The sequence below is a fragment of the Myotis nattereri genome (genome assembly GCF_964212035.1).
Source record: "Myotis nattereri genome assembly, chromosome: 10".
NCBI classification, from domain to species: domain Eukaryota; kingdom Metazoa; phylum Chordata; class Mammalia; order Chiroptera; family Vespertilionidae; genus Myotis; species Myotis nattereri.
The window spans coordinates 47587354-47601349 of NC_138085.1; the positions used below are offsets into that span (position 1 = coordinate 47587354).

At 37.0% G+C, this 13996-nt stretch overlaps 1 protein-coding gene across 3 annotated transcripts in view; it reads left to right on the forward strand.

The window, feature by feature from the left end:
* Window positions 1-3048: 3048 nt before the first annotated feature.
* The window catches only part of WDPCP (WD repeat containing planar cell polarity effector), a gene marked incomplete at its 5' end in the record, with an annotated part of 194364 nt that continues 183416 nt past the window's right edge, over window positions 3049-13996 (forward strand). Inside the window, 5 exons of one of the 3 annotated variants that reach the window (XM_081100593.1) lie at window positions 3049-3130; window positions 8542-8589; window positions 9410-9454; window positions 10980-11050; window positions 11443-11502. In XM_081100593.1, the coding sequence (XP_080956719.1) occupies window positions 3070-3130; window positions 8542-8589; window positions 9410-9454; window positions 10980-11050; window positions 11443-11502 (285 nt within the window). Of the gene's footprint in view, window positions 3131-8541; window positions 8590-9403; window positions 9455-10979; window positions 11051-11442; window positions 11503-13996 lie in introns of those variants that run through there. The other 2 variants (XM_081100592.1, XM_081100591.1) reach the window with 2 other exon arrangements.

The following is a 13996-nucleotide window of genomic DNA, read 5'->3' on the forward strand; positions in this document are numbered from 1 at the left end:
ACCGCGGGAGGTTGGCCAGCTAGCAGGAGGGCTCCAAGGTGTGTCTAGTCCTCTCGGCCAGTCCTGATTGGCTGGACCCCAGCAGCAAGCTAACCCACTGGTTGGAGCGTCTGCCCCCTGGTGGTCAATGCGCATCACAGCGACTGGTCAAGTGGTTAACCAAATGGTCGCTTGATCAGTCAGACACTTAGCTTATTATGCTTTTATTATATAGGATATTATATAGGACTAGGGGCCCGGTGCACGAAATTTGTGCACTGGGTGTGGGGGGGGGGGAGTTTCCCTCAGCCCTGCCTGCCCCCTCTCACATACTGGGAGCCCTCAGGCGTTGACCCCCATCACCCTCCAAACGCAGGATCGGCCCCTTGCCCAGGCCTGACGCCTCTGCCAGAGGCATCAGGCCTGGCAGGGGACCCTCATTTCCCCCCATCACTGGTTCTGCCCCCAGCCCAGACCTGATGCCTCTGGCCCAGGCATCAGGCCTGGGCAGGGGACCCCCAGACCCCTCCGATTGCTGGCTCTGCCCCTTGCCCAAGCCTGATGCCTCGGCCAGAGGCGTAGACCCCCATCACGCTCCGATTGCCTGATCAGCCCCTTGACCAGGCCTGACGCCTCTGCCAGAGGTGTCAGGCTTGGACAGGGGTCCCCCATCTCCCCCCGATCACTGGCTCTGGCCCTCGCCCAGGCCTGAGGCCTCTGGCCCAGGAATCATGCCTGGGCAGGGGACCCCCATCTCCCTCTGATCGCTTGCTCCACCCCCCGTCCAAGCCTGACGCCTCTGACCCAGGCTTCAGGCCTGGGCAAGGGGACCATCATATCCCCTCAATCCCCGGCTCCGTCCCCCACCCAGGCCTGAGGCATCTGGCCCAGGCATCAGGCCTGGGCAGGGGACCCCCAGCCTCCCGCCCAGGCCTGATGCCTCGGCCAGAGGAGTTGACCCTCATCACCCTCCAATCACCAATCACCGGATCGGCCCCTTGATCAGGCCTGAGGCCTCCGGCAGAGGTGTCAGGCCTGGGCAGGGGATCCCCAGCTTCCCGCGGTTGCAGGCTCCGCCCCTGCCCAGGCCTAACGCCTCTGGCCTAGGCATCCGGCTTGGGCAGCGGGGACCTGCAGTGGCAGCGGGGGGCGCCGCGATCGCGCGGGCTCTGCCCCTGCCCCTGCAGGACGCCTCTGGCTGAGGCGTCCGGCCTGGCCAGCGGGGACCCGCAGCTGCAGCGGCCCCGCGATCGTGGGCTCCGCTTTAGGCCCAGGCAAGGGACCCCTAGCTCCCGGGACTGCCAGCTTCGACCGTGCCCAGCTCCCATCGCTGGCTCCACCCCTACTTCCTGCTATCACTGGCCAGGGCGGCAAAGGCGCCCGATTCTCCGACCATTGCTGGGGGGCAGGGCAAAGGCGGCCACAGGGCCGCCTTTGCCCTGCCCCCCAGCTCTTAGCTCCCCCCTGGGTTTCCGATCACTGTCAGTGGCAGGGGGCTTCTTCCTGCTTTCCCTTTCGCCTCCCTGCATTGTGCCTACATATGCAAATTAGCCGCCATCTTGTTGGCAGTTAACTGCCAATCTTAGTTGTCAGTTAATTTGCATATAGCCCTGATTAGCCAATGAAAAGGGTAGCGCCGTACGCCAATTACCATTTTTCTCTTTTATTAGTGTAGATAATGGCACTTCTTCCAAGAGTAGCTATGAGGATTAAATGAGTTAATACATATCAAATGTATAGAATAATGCTTATCATGAAGTAGGTACTTAGTGTTATCTATTATTATCATCATCATTTAATTGGTGGAATCCTCTAGTTCTTTAAGGTTCTGCTAACATTTTACAACTTCTCTGTAGCTTTCTTAGAGACCGGCTGTTCCAAGCAGGCTCAGGCCCTTCTTTTATGCTGCTACATTGCTCACTCTGCTGTTTTAATAATTAGCACAGTGTCTTATTAGTTGACCTGCATGTTTCTTGATGATAAAAGGCATTGAAGTCAAATGTAAAGGTGAAGGAAGGCCTAAGAATTTTGTACTGTGTCTTACGTTATTTTGTATTATCACCCACATGAATATTATGGGAAATATTATTAGTCACTCCTAATGTTAAAGAAGCTGAGATTTTATTTTTTCATCTAAAAGATGTCTTAAAATATTTTTAAGCTTCTTTTGTTATTCAGAAGTTTATTGGAAAGAACAATTCTTTTATGAAATCCAAAAAGAAAGTGCTGGTAGTTTACTATATGTATTTCTAATATGTAGTAAAGAGTACATAGAGTATGGTACTAGATGTATCTCCAAGCAAATATTTGAAAGTTATATAAATTCTTTTTAAATATTTATAAAATGTTGACTTTTTTTCCTGATTCAGATTGATCTTCTTCCAATCAGTTAAAATTGATTGGGTTCTCCTTGATTTTAAAAAAGTTAGCAGTAATACCCACCACTAACCCCTGCTAGTAAAACTGGAAGGAAATACAGAATGTGCATTTTTTGTTGTTATTTTTAATGGAGTTGGAGTAGAATAACAAACTAACCTGAATACTAACATGGTTTCACATAGTTTACTTCTAAGTATATGTGTTCCTTATAATAGTAACTATATAGCATTTACCTTGCAATTTTTATTTTAATTAACCCATTTGTATGTGAGAGATAGTAAATATTTGCTTTGTACATTAAAAATACACCACAAAGTATGTTTGTACTTAATAACTACCTAACAGATGTTTTCTTTCCTTAAAAAATGTTTTTTAAAATGCTTAAACATGAAATAATTTTAAATATACTCAGACTCTTAAAAACCACACGTCATTGCAAACTCAAATCTTTATTCTTCTTACCACAATGTGATGACAATAGTAAATCTAGGAAAATAAGTATATTTTTTCCCTTTTTTAGAGTTTATTCCTGGATGGCTAACCAAGGGTATATTAAAGTGTTTTTTCTAATGAACCATATTTCAAATATCAGTAGTAGCAAATGATCCTGCTATTTCTAGGGATCTTGGTTTTATTGGCAATCGGAGATAATTAATTGGCACATCCTTTTAATTATTTTTTAAACAGGACAGAGATTCCTTCTGCCATCAGATGTCTTTCTGCTTGACTGAACTGCACCTGTGGTCTTTGAAGAATACCTTACACATTGGCGGTAAATGAGCTCGAATTAATTTCAATATTTTTCAAATATAAGTTGCAACATTATAAATAAATACTAACAAAGGTTAGAGCCTAGATTCTCCAGCTGGAGTTGCATTATTTTCTTTATTCTTAATGAAAAATTGGCTAATGGAAAATAATTTCTTAACTCTGCTTAACTTATTTTTTCAGCTTGAATTAGATTTTCTGTTGTGAAAATTAATTTTGTTGGCCTAATATTTTTTTCCTCTTAAAATACATACATGTTCAATATTTGCTGGAATTGTTCATGACTGATTTATATTCATAAATATTTTCAGGCTAACTAATGGTAAAGGCATTTCTATTTAATATGAAAGTAATATTTCAAACATATAGCTAAGACATACAATTAATCGTATTCATATTCTTTGCATTTCATTTTTTTTGTGGGGGAGTAATAGAAGTGTGTTCTAACAATGCTTATTAGTATTATAAAGTATATATCATTAAGGAACATATTTTACAAAATCTTTTTTTTCTTTGATTACCCAAAGCAACTCTTGAATTTTAGAGGACAGTTGTATGTATATGGCTTTACCTTATAAAGTATCATTTATTATTATATTTTTTAAAAAAATCTTTATTGTTGAAAGTATTACATAGGTCCTCCTTTTTCCCCCATTAACTTTTGCCAGCCCGCACCCATACTCCCCACCGCCCCCAGCCCTGGCCCCAGGCCTTCACCACCCCATTATCTGTGTCCATGGGCTATGCATATGTGCATACAAGTTTATTGGTTGATCTCTTCCCACCCACCCTCCCGTGCCTTCCCTCTGAGGTGCAAGAGTCTGTTCATGCTTCTATGACTCTGGGTCTTAAAATACCATTTTTTTTATCTCAAACATATAATTACAGATGAATGTCATTTTAATTTCATTTTTTGCCTTGCTTAAAATATTAAGGATAGAACTTTCAGTTAAACAGGTGGATTTAACACACATTTGTTTCCTCCCCAAATTCTTCTAAAATGAGGGAAAGTGGATTAAATTAAAATAAAGAAGACATAAACCCACAAAGACTAAGAATAGGAGAGGAGACGATTGCATTTGATTTTTGGAAGATGGGATGAAGGAATTAGCAAAGCTTAAAAATCTAAACATCGAGTATCTACAGAGCAGAATTCCAGTGACAGCCAGTCTGTTTTTCAAAACTCTAGAAAGATACAGAAATTTGAGGGGCCAGATACTGTAGACGATGGGGATGTGATATGAGGGTGACAACCAAGGGACTTGAAAATCTGCTTGAGAAGTAGTGAGATACCTTCCGTACTGTGGAAACACTTGACGGGGGAGGCTTTAAACTTGGATCCCAGCCCCAGTGAAGAAGCTAGGGACAGGTGCTGAACTGAAAGCACGGATGAGATGAAAGCCTGCACACTGATGGGTAAGGTCCTCTTAATCCCACCTGGTTCTGAGAATGCCACAGCCGTCAGACATTCCCCAAGAAGGGAGGAGCTCCAGGGAATCCTCTCTGGAGTGACTGCATGGCCCCAGAGAGAAGACTCTCCACACTGACATTTGATGATGGGATCCTCCGCTGAAGCACCGGGGTTCCTGGCTCATTGTTGAAGCCCCCAGTTGGCAAGCCCTGCTCCTGTACACAGAGCTTCTAATCAGCTTTCTGTGACTCATTTTTATGAACAGCAAGGAACAATATGCAGAAACTTCAGAAAACACTGGAAAGTTATACTCATATCTTGGGAATTAAAAAAAAATACGTTGCAGAAAAAAATAAAACTCAAGAGAGTAAAAGAAAGCTTATTAGAAAATAGAAAAAACACACACCAAAGAATGAAAGTGAGCTTATCTCACTGCTGATGAAAGTATAATTTGGGCCAACCACCTTAGGAAACAATTTGGCATTATCTAGCATAGTTGAAGAAGTACGTCACCTATTGACTAATAATTCGACTCCTAGGTATATACCCAGCAAAAGTCCTGACACTTGTGCACCAAGAGATTTGTACAAAAATGCTTACAATATTACAGTTTATATTCCAGGGAATTAGAAACAACCCAAATGTCAATCAGCAGGAGAATGGATAAATACATTTATGCAACAGAGAAAGTGAATGAATTTCAGCTGCATGCAACAGTATAGATGAATGTCAGAAATGCGATATTAGGCAAATAAATTTAAAAATAAGTTGCAGAAGAGTTCCTATAATATGATAACATTTAGAGCAGTGGTTCTCAAACTTCTGGCCCTTTAAATACAGTTCCTCATGTTGTGACCCAACCATAAAATTATTTTCGTTGCTACTTCATAACTGTAATGTTGCTACTGTTATGACTCGTAATGTAAATATCTGATATGCAGGATGGTCTTAGGCGACCCCTGTGAAAGGGTCATTCGGCCGCCAAAGGGGTCGCGACCCACAGGTTGAGAACCACTGATTTAGAGGAAGTTTAAAAACAACAAGCAAAATTGAATAGTGTCTTATTTCAGGAGACAAATATATATGTAATACTATAAAGAAAGTAAGGATTATAAACAAAATTTTAGTATAGTTCTGAGAAGAGAGGGAGTGGGATGAAATAGATAAGGGCACACAGAAGGCTTAAAAGGTATTGTTCTTTCCTGGTTTGTGTATATTTTTAATCATATATATAGTCTTTTGTATTTTATTATTTTTATCATTTTTTAAAATCCTTACCCGAGAATATGTTTTTATTGATTTGAGAGAGAAAGGGAGAAAGAGAGAGAGAAAAACATTGATCGGTTGCTTTGATCAATTGCCTTCCATATGCACCCCGACTGGGAATTGAACTCACAACCTAGGTATGTGCCTGGGCTGGGAATCGAACCCTCACCTTTTTGGTGTACAGGAGGATGCTACAACCAACTGAACCACCAGGCCAGGGTTATATTTTATTTTTTAACATTATTTATAAGCGTTTATTTACCCAGTAATTTAGCAATTGTAAAACAAAAATGTTAAATGGTATTTTCATTATAGCACTTTAGTAATAAAATACATACAGAAAAAAACTCTAAGGAGAGACAACAAATGTTATTAGTGGCTGTCTCTGAAGAATGGAAAGATAGCACATTGAACTTTTTAAAATTTTTTCCCCTCCAAGTTTATCCAATGAACATATAATTAAGAAAACATGCCCTGACCGGTTTGGCTCAGTGGATAGGGCGTCAGCCTGCAGACTCAAGGGTCTCGGGTTTGATTCCGGTCAAGGGCATGTACCTTGGTTGCGGGTACATCCCCAGCAGGGGGTGTGCAGGAGGCAGCTGATCTATGTTTCTCTCTCATCGATGTTTCTAACTCTCTGTCCCTCTCTCCCTTCCTCTCTGTAAAAAATCAATAAAATATATATATATTTTTTAAAAGAAAACATAATTATGTTGAAATATACATGTGTTATAAAAATGAAATGAATGCTGTGACAAAAAAACACACGAAGATAATAAATAGGAAAGAGCATGTTAGCTATTCGAAAACTCTAAATTCAACTATTACTAACTCCATGAACAGCAACAAAAAGGAGAGGAGGAAATTATCAAAGAAATATTTCTAGACTAAGAAAGTGAGTTTGTAGATTGAAAGGCCTGATGGACCAGGAGAAAATGAAGGGATTAAGTGATTGATTTCAAAGAAGCATAAAAGCTAGCTATATGGAAGTAAGGGATCAAGAGAGATGAAAAAAGCAGGCAATTATGATCAGAGAAGAAAATACTTCAATTTAAGATTCCAGCTAGAGCCCTTGCTGGTATGGCTCAGTTGGTTGGGTGTTGTCTTGTGCACCGAAGGTTGCTAGTTCAATTCCTGGTCAGGGCCCATGCCCGGGGTGTGGGCTTGATCCTATAAGGGGTGTGTAGGAAGCAGCCGATAGATGTTTGGCTCTCACATCAATGTTTCTCTCTCTTTCTCTCTTCTCTTCTTCTCTCTCTAAAAAAAATCAATAAAAATGTATATATATAAAAAGATTCCAACCAGAGTACAATTCTGGTGGCTTTATTAATAATAATAAATATGATAACTAATAACATGTTTTGCTTTATGAACATTTTCTGGAGAATGTCAAAATATCAAAGTACATTTCCATTAAGATTTAAAATTTCAGAAATGTATATGTGTTAAGGCATTAATCACTGAAAATTAATATCTGCAAGACAAAAATTTTATCTATAGGTTATTGAATATATATATCACACTTCTTTTTAAAGAATAGTTACAGTCCTGCTGTTGTGGCTCAGTTGGTTAAGCATCGTCCCATGCACCAGGAGGTCACCGATTCAATTCCCAGTCAGGGCACATATTTGTTAAAAACCAATCCATAAGCAACAGGGGAAAAAAGAAAGAAATAAAACATTACTAATACCTTAGGATCCCTACCCATGACCTTTCCCAATAATGCCTTATTAGATATTTTCAGCCTAGTAGAAATGAATTGCATTCTTTAAAACTGTATTTAAAATTAATAGCATAACAAATAAAATACAGTTTCAGTAAGTATACATGATTGGCTATTTTGAAAACTATATATAAATATATAGCTGCAATATTTTTTTTGAAGTTCCATCACTCAATTTGAGAAAGATTGGAGCAATCAGTCACTAGGGGGCAGCCTGTACTGCTTCCCTTCCACTTCTTTGGAAATAGTTATGTCCTTGTGTTAGTAGCTAGAATTATTTTGCATGGGAGGAAACAAATGTTACTTCAAAGAAAAATATTTCACTATTCATAGATAGTAAGAAAATGGACACGGTTGTTTTGTTCTTCTGTAATTAAATTGTAAGAACAGAATTCCTTGATTAAATCACTCTCAGCATTTAGGAAAACCTAGCTTTGGTTTTGTAGCCTCCGCAGAACATCCGACTTTGAATGGGTTTGGAAGGTTTTTCTTTAAGTCTAAACAGCTTCAGATAATTTATCCACACCTTACTCTAATCCTTTCTTTCTTTTCTACAGCTTCACCACTAAACACCCTCCCAGACTTGAGTTAAATAAGAGAAAAGGAAGCACAGCTCAGAATCCAAGAGTCAGGGCATTTTCTTCCATCCACTGATTTCATTTGGCATTGCTTAGTGGCAGTTCCCTTGGGGTAGCACCCTGTGGAAAATGTCAGAGGGAGTGTGACAGAGAAAAGGTGGTCTTCCTTCATTGCAGTTCCTTACTCCTCTTTTCCTCATGCCATTTTAGTTTTGTGTAAATCTTTTCCAATTACATTGGTAAACTTTCCAGTATCCCTGTATTACCTGAACCCATGTCTAGATACTTTTAAACTACTTTATTTCTAGTAAGGTAAAGAGACCGCTTTTGTCCTCCTCCCTGCCTGTACTCACTCCCACCCTGCCATATAGTCTGATTGGCTTCTTATTCTCCAGAATTTTTTACCATAATCTAATGTTATTTCTTCCTTTCTGTAGATAGAGATATTGGGATATACCAGTATTATGACAAGAAAGATCAACCAGGTAAAGTATCTGCTCTACTCAACTAATTCTTATAAACAAAATATCCTAAACTATGTAATACCATTAATAGATTATAGAATTAAGAAGAGTCACTTCAGTTCTTTAGAAAAATGCCGAGGTTGATATCTGTTCTATATAAAATAAAGCAATATTGAGAAAATTCCATAGAAGAACATGAAAATTTTCATTTTACTGCTGATCAGACTGATAACTGGACAGCCTAGTCTCGTTTATTTATCAGTGTCCCAGTAGAGGGCATTGTTAATGCATGGCTCCACTGTGCTGGCCTGCCAGGTCCTCACCTGGTATCTGAAATAGGCATTTCTGTGTGAATGATCAATTTTCTTTATCTGATTAATCCTGTTAATCCCAGAAGTTTTTGTTGGGCCAAAAGGTCTTTCTAGCTAGAGTTACTTCCTGTTTTGGTCTCTGTTGAAGTGGGTTTGTGTGGGCTTCTTCTGTGCTTAGCTTGGCGTTAATAGGCTGACTTCATGGTTCTGATGACAGACTGAAACAGCTTCTGTTCTGGGCTCGGTTGCAGTTCCCTTCCATATCTGATGAGATTGCAGGCTCAGGATATTGGCCCACCTGTTGTGGTACATAAGCCTTTTCACTGCAAATTTAGGAAATACCTCTATGAAATGAAAGCATCTATATTATGGCATTTTTTCAACTGCCTTTTAAAAAGTTGAGCATAATTTATTAATCTCAACAAGGTGTGTGATAATACATTATATATGTGCATATAAAAATACAAAGTGTTAAAAAATAATTTCTACTTTTTTTTTTCTTCTTTCCAACTCTTCCACCACAGTATCAGCGACAGAGCATGGTAACTTAGAAGCAAAGCAGAAACTGGCAGAATGTAAGCTTTCTTTATATATTTTATGGAATAATTATAAAACTGGAATTTTAATATCCCTGAAGATTCAGTTTAACAAATATTTTAAGCTTTCTGTACAAATAGGAAATGTTATATTTCTTCTAAATTTCTTATAATTATAAATTCTCATTCTTTAGCCATAGAAACAAATGAGTAAGAATTGTATTTGTTAGGAATTTCTAATTTAGACCATTGAAATCTCTATCCAGTTTTTATATGTTTATATCAACATAAACTTTCTTAATGAATATTTATATTAGTTAATATACTTAAATGTATCGTGCTTAAATTCTGAGAACATTTTATTATTTGTCCTATGCCTAAATCATTGTTTTACCTATTTTAAGAAAATAAGATTTGTAATGACCAATATTAACATTTCATTCTCTCTAGTTTTCCGTTCTAAAATATTTAAATGTGTTAATGTAATATCTCTACAATATAGTATGGTTTTAATGGCTTAAATATAATTTACATTTTGTTTGGAATATAGATGGCTCTGAAAATCCTACTTGTTCTCTTGTTTTAAATGGTCAAGTTGACATTTAATTTTTAAAAATACTCTATTAGGAGCTGTAACAGGTTTTAAAATTTGCACAGATGCTCTATACATCATAAATTATCTTTTAAAAATAAACTTGCTGAAATAAGACACATAGCAATTCTACTGTAAAATTTTAATATCTATATACTACATATTATATGTATATTCACATACATACACACATATATAGAACTCTTATTTAAAATTATTATGTAGGAGAATTCAAAGATTAATTTATTCCTATGATGAAATAGATATTATCAATTTAACATTTGGTTAATTTTTTTAAACAAAACTTATTTTTAGTTTGACTTAGGCTAACATTTAGACTCTACTAAATAATTTTATCTTTTAATTAAATGTATTTAAAACACAGCAAACCTTTATTAATATTGAATTGTGGTGTAGATTTTAAAGAGGATTGTTTTACTTTAAAAAGAGCATTATTAGTGCCTAATTTGTTAAAACTTGGTTTTGTCTCCATTTTTTCCTTAATCTTAGTATGTGATGCTTAATTTAAAATTCATTTTTCTGTGTATATTTTGTTTTTGTATTTTACTTCTTTTCTCACTGTATTCATTTACTCATTAGGAATTTTCAGGTTTGAGAATTTGGAATTTTTTTGGATTGAACATTTAATGTTATAAAAGAAAACGTTATTTTTTGTTAAAGAGGGGGTCATTTACCTTTAATTACTAGGTTCACAGGCCTGGGAAACTTTCCCAGGCATTCTCTGAGCCTGGTTGGTTGTCATCATAAAATTATGATCAGGAAGATTGTTTTGTGGTAAAAGTTCTGTTCTTATGGTAAAGCCTTTCAAAAGGCTGTCATTCGATGATGGAAATGAAGCCCACTTCCTCTCAATTAAGGAGGTGTTTTATTTTAATCTTCCTTAGGCACACTGCTTAGTAGCATTTCCTTAAGTCATGTTTAACTAACTGTAGTATATGTTTTATTTGCCAGCACGAGATTATCCGTGGACTCTCAAAAACAGACGCCCAGAAAAACTTCGAGACTCACTCAAGGAGTTGGAGGTATCTTTCCAAAAGTTTCAAAAATGGCAACAAACAAATCTGTTTTAAAACATCTTTCAACAGCTTTAATTTTCATAAAGGATCGCCTCTCCTAGTGATGAGAGCTTTGCTTTTGTCCAGTGAGGAGTTTCAAAACAGTTGCATCTTTGTGTGGCATGCTGATCTCTTTTTCTTTCTTTTCTTTTCTTTTCTTTTCTTTTCTTTTCTTTTCTTTTCTTTTCTTTTCTTTTCTTTTCTTTTCTTTTCTCTTCTTTTCTCTTCTTTTCTCTTCTTTTCTCTTCTTTTCTTTTCTTTCTTTTCTTTCTCTTCTTTCTTTTTGCAAATCAGAGGCACTTTAACTGATAATGAAAATGTGTATAGCCAACTGCACTCTCTTCTTCTGTTTCCTTCAGGAGCTGATGCAAAACAGTCAGTGTGTGCTGAGCAAATGGAAGAACAAATATGTCTGTCAGGTAAAATGGTTTGACGTGCATTTGCAGTGTTTAACCAATGGAGCTGAAAACTATGCAGCAATTGGTATTCTTGTGTTATGATAGGTAATGGACAAAAACTTTTTAGGAGTGGATATTTCATAGTTTGAATTCTAGTCATTCTAGAACTAACATGAGACAGATTGACACAGGCCACCAGGCTACCTCATTAATCAGTGTAGTTGTACTGACACACTATGGGCACTACTAAAAATCTTTTCAGTGGTATTTATTGTTTGGAATTGTCTGACTGTTGTATTAAATATTTACCGGTATAAATTTAATCATAATTTTGAATGAAGATAGAACTATAGGACAAAAGGTGTTTTGGCATACCACTCTGTAAACATTTGTGAATGCCATGCTTATGGAAATCAATAGACTAGAGTTGACCTAACATAATAAGACATTTGCTCTTTTTTTTTTTTTTTTTTGAAGCTTCTAAGCCGTCCTGTTTAATATGGTAGCCACGAGTCACCTCTGGCTATTTAAATATAAATTTAAATTAAATTAAAAATTCAGTTCCTCAGTTGAACTACCCACATTTTAAGTATTCAGTAGACAATGTCTATACAGTACATTTTCACCAAAGAAATTTTTATTGGACAGCACTATTAAGACCTAGATAAGGAGTTACATGTTGAATAAGCCTAGATTTAGGACTTCATCATAATAATTAATGTTTATTGATCATAAAATAATGAACAAATGCCTCAGCCTTGCTGATTGGCTTAAAAATACTATTTACTTAGAAAAATTTTACTTACTTATGATAAAAAAATCATTAGTCATATTCTACTTATACATATAATTGAAGGTACATCAGTTCTAATAATTATAACTTTTATGGAATTGAATATCCTGTATCAATTTAAATTCTTATTTGTTTACAATTTGACTACTTTAAGTCTACTGTTATCTGAAGTTCATGGCTCTATCTATAAATCTACAACATTGAATTTGTAGTAATTAGGAACATAATCTTAATCTACTACTCAAATATAGACTATCATTTTAGTGGACTCTAATTTTTCCTCATTTTTTTGTTTAAACTCGTCAACTTTACTCATGAAGGTAACTATTTAGTTACCTCCTCAACTGTAATAAATTATTACTTTCCAGAGACTGTTTAATAAGGCTGAATTAATATTTTTAGAACCATAATACTTCTTAATTTCCATTTAGGATACTATTCAAAAGAATGGGATTATTTAAAAATTCATAATTTGTTTTCATAAAAGTTTTAATCAGACTTTAAAACTTGAATATAAAATATGCTCCAGAAAGTTTTAAAGTTAGTACAACTCAAATTGTACTTCTCAATGCCATTACTCACCTTAAAAGCAAGCATAAAATTGCTTGACTGGAGGGCATGCCTACCACCTATAGTATGAGGTGTGTCTCATGGCCTCCACCCTTACCGTTGCACAGGGTAAGTTGGAACATGTCAGGTATCTTAAAATATGCAGTGGAGCATCCCAATAGGCAATCCTTTTAAAATAGGTTTTATTGCATTTTAATTTAATAAGCAAGTTTGTGTGTATGTCTGTGTGGGGGAGCATGGAGAGGAATGTCCTTCACTAGTGAATTAATTCAACTCAGAAAAGGAATGTGCATGATAAATATATACAAAATTGCTTTTGTAAGTTAAAGCCACTTGAAGTACTCTTTTCTTGTGCTGTTATATCAATGAGTCTACTTTTTAAAAAATCCTCATGGGAGTATGTTTATTGATTTTAGAGAGAAAGGCGGGGAGAGGGAAACATAGATCTGAGAAACAGTGATCGGCAATTGGTTGCCTCCTGTATTTGCCCCCACCAGGGATTAACCCACAACCTAGCTATGTGCCCTGACCAGGAATCGAACTCCCAACCTTTTGGTATATGGGAAGACAATCTAACCAACTGAGTCATTGGACCAAGGCGGAACTTACCTTTTTTATATTTTGTGCTTTATTTTTATGATTGATAAGATATTCCTAAAATAGATCTTTTACAACCAGCATACTCTTGATGTGATATATTTTAGCAAGGTAACTTTACCTCCACCCTGACCACAAGTCTGTGTTAGTCCCCACATCTTTAGGGCCTTTGAGAGACCTCTTAACATAATCTATCCGCTTCCTTAGATTCTAGATAGGACTGTTAGCTAGATCTTCTAAAAATATGTCTATATGTCTTTTCCTAAAGATCTCTCATATTACAGTAAATTAAAAATTCGGTGTGCAAGCTAAATGTTTAGAAGGATTCCCTTAAGCCTTTCTTAGTTGCAAAATAAATCATTATCATAAGCTCTCTTAGGATCCCTCTTTTGTGCATCAGGTAAATATTTTTTCATCCTTGCCCTCCATGGCAAATTTAGGATTTATGGAATTTATCTTGTTGTCTTCTTCTCAAGGGATCCTTACTTCTACAAAAAAGTCAAATTGTTTAGAAATCAGCAAGGCAACTGCAACAACGTAAAGGATTTCAGAAGA